We start from the raw sequence: 1,822 nt of genomic DNA, 5'->3' as shown, positions 1-1,822 counted from the left end.
CTGGGGAGGGAGATGTGGGCACTCACGGGGGTGCTCCTGAGGGGGCTGGGCTGGGGCTCCTGCCCAGGCCCCACCACTCACCTCAGCTCCTGCCGCTCCTTCATCCAGGCGGCCAGCACCTGCCGAGACTCGGCATCCTGGTAGGTCTGGGGGAGACAGACAAGGGGTGCTCTGGGTGTGTGCGGCCAGGCAGCAGCCCCCCACCTCGCCGCAGACGTCCAGCTGCCCCCGCACCTGCATACGCTCCAGCAGCCCCGTGAGTGCCTGCTGCCATGTCAGCGAGTGCATGTACTGCTCCGTGTTGATGATGCGGATCTCTCGCTCCAGCTCAGGGATAATGGCACCTGTGCGCCAGCCGTGACGTAGCATGAGATCCTGGGGGGGCAGGGCAGGCAGGGCTCAGCGCCGGCCAGGAGGTCCCCCTCCCCTCCCCACTGCGACCCATCCCTGCCTCCCGCCCTCACCGCCAGGTCACTGTAGAGGTGGTCTCCGAAGTAGAGCACACGGGGGCCTCGCCATTCCGTCAGACGCAGGAAGTCAAACAGGTTTCCCTGGGAAGAGATTGGGGGGCGGGGGACGGGGCTAAGCCCAGTGTGCTGAGGGGGCTCCCCCAGGGCTATTCTCCACCAGTCTTCCCAAATCCCCAGAGGCAGCAAGGCCCCTCTAGCCGGATGCTGGGCTGCCCTTTCCCGTGGCCTCGCTGTTCCCTCCAGGCTCCGGAAGGGGGTCTGCCTGGGGCAGGAAGGTCTCCTATAGGCCTGGCCTGGTGCCCTGGGCCTCCCCTCCCCGTGCCCTCACACCCACCCAAGCTAGAGTCCACTCTTTGTGGGAAACAAACTGCAGCAGTGACCCCATGGCCCTGAAGCAAGCAGGCCACCTCGGCCTGAGCCCAGAGGGACCCAGCAGACCAATGGCAGTCCTCACTGTGAGGCCGCCTGCCCCTCCTGCGCCAAAGCTGGAAAGAAGAGCCAGGCTCAAGCACAGCAGAGGAAGCTGGCAGGGGAGCAGAAACTGGGGCAGGGGTTGCGGGGGTGGGGGGGCACAGAGCAGGAGGTACAGCAGCCTCCACAGGGCAGGCGCCCACAGCCCAGAAGTGAGAAGACTATACACCCAGCAAAAAGGAGTTACTAGAAGCAGTCTGTGGGTGTGAGAGGCCTAGGGGAGGTGACAGCCATGGGGGAAACAGGTGGCTGTGAAGGGCTTAATGGTTGAAATAAGCTCAAGCAGAGAAGGTGAGGAGCAGGGGGCCTGGAGCAAGAGAGAAGTACGAGCGGGTGGGGTGCTGAGGATGTGCCAAGTCAGGCAGGAGGGAACCTGAGGTCCAGCAACAGGAGACGGGGAGAGCAAAGACGACGAGAACCACGCACACAATGAAATTTCAGAACATCAGGCATACAGAAGTCTAAAGCCTGCCAGAGAAGAAAAATCAGTGCTCCCCACAAAGATGCATGACCCTCCTCAGGCTCAGCCAGGATGCCATGACAACAGGGAGCATCAGCCTCAGAGCTGAGGGGTAAAGCTGGTGCCCAAGGGGGCCACCGACAGTTGGGGGCCAGCAGGGTGGAAGGCTGACCAGTCGGCAGGGGTGAAGGGCTGGCACCTTGGCACCGGGCGGCCCGAGGCTGCTCCCTGTGGCTGTCACTGGCCCGACTGCTGGCTTCCTCCCTGCCCCCAGCTTCTGGAACCTCCATCTCCAAGAAACCCAGCTCAGCCAGGATTTCTGCATTCCATCCAGAGCCAAATGCCTTAATCACCTCCTGCTCACAGCCACCTGACACTTCCCCACCAAGCACAAGGCCCCTCCTCATCTTCCTAGCCAGCC

At 63.2% G+C, this 1,822-nt stretch overlaps 1 protein-coding gene across 2 annotated transcripts in view; it reads right to left on the bottom strand.

The window, feature by feature from the left end:
• Window positions 1-1,822, bottom strand: part of NT5DC2 (5'-nucleotidase domain containing 2) — a 30,879-nt gene that overhangs the window by 340 nt on the left and 28,717 nt on the right. For both annotated transcript variants that reach the window (XM_081247596.1, XM_081247597.1), the window contains exons 11-13: window positions 465-551; window positions 235-375; window positions 82-146 (exon numbers count right to left, since the gene is read on the bottom strand). In XM_081247596.1, coding sequence (XP_081103722.1) covers window positions 82-146; window positions 235-375; window positions 465-551 — 293 coding nt within the window. The remainder of the gene's footprint in view (window positions 1-81; window positions 147-234; window positions 376-464; window positions 552-1,822) is intronic.

Source organism: Mesoplodon bidens, assembly GCF_964165515.1.
Source record: "Mesoplodon bidens genome assembly, chromosome: 10".
In the NCBI taxonomy this organism is placed as follows: Eukaryota; Metazoa; Chordata; class Mammalia; order Artiodactyla; family Ziphiidae; genus Mesoplodon; species Mesoplodon bidens.
Note: the sequence above shows the minus strand (reverse complement) of the source record. Positions and strands in the feature narration are given on the sequence as shown.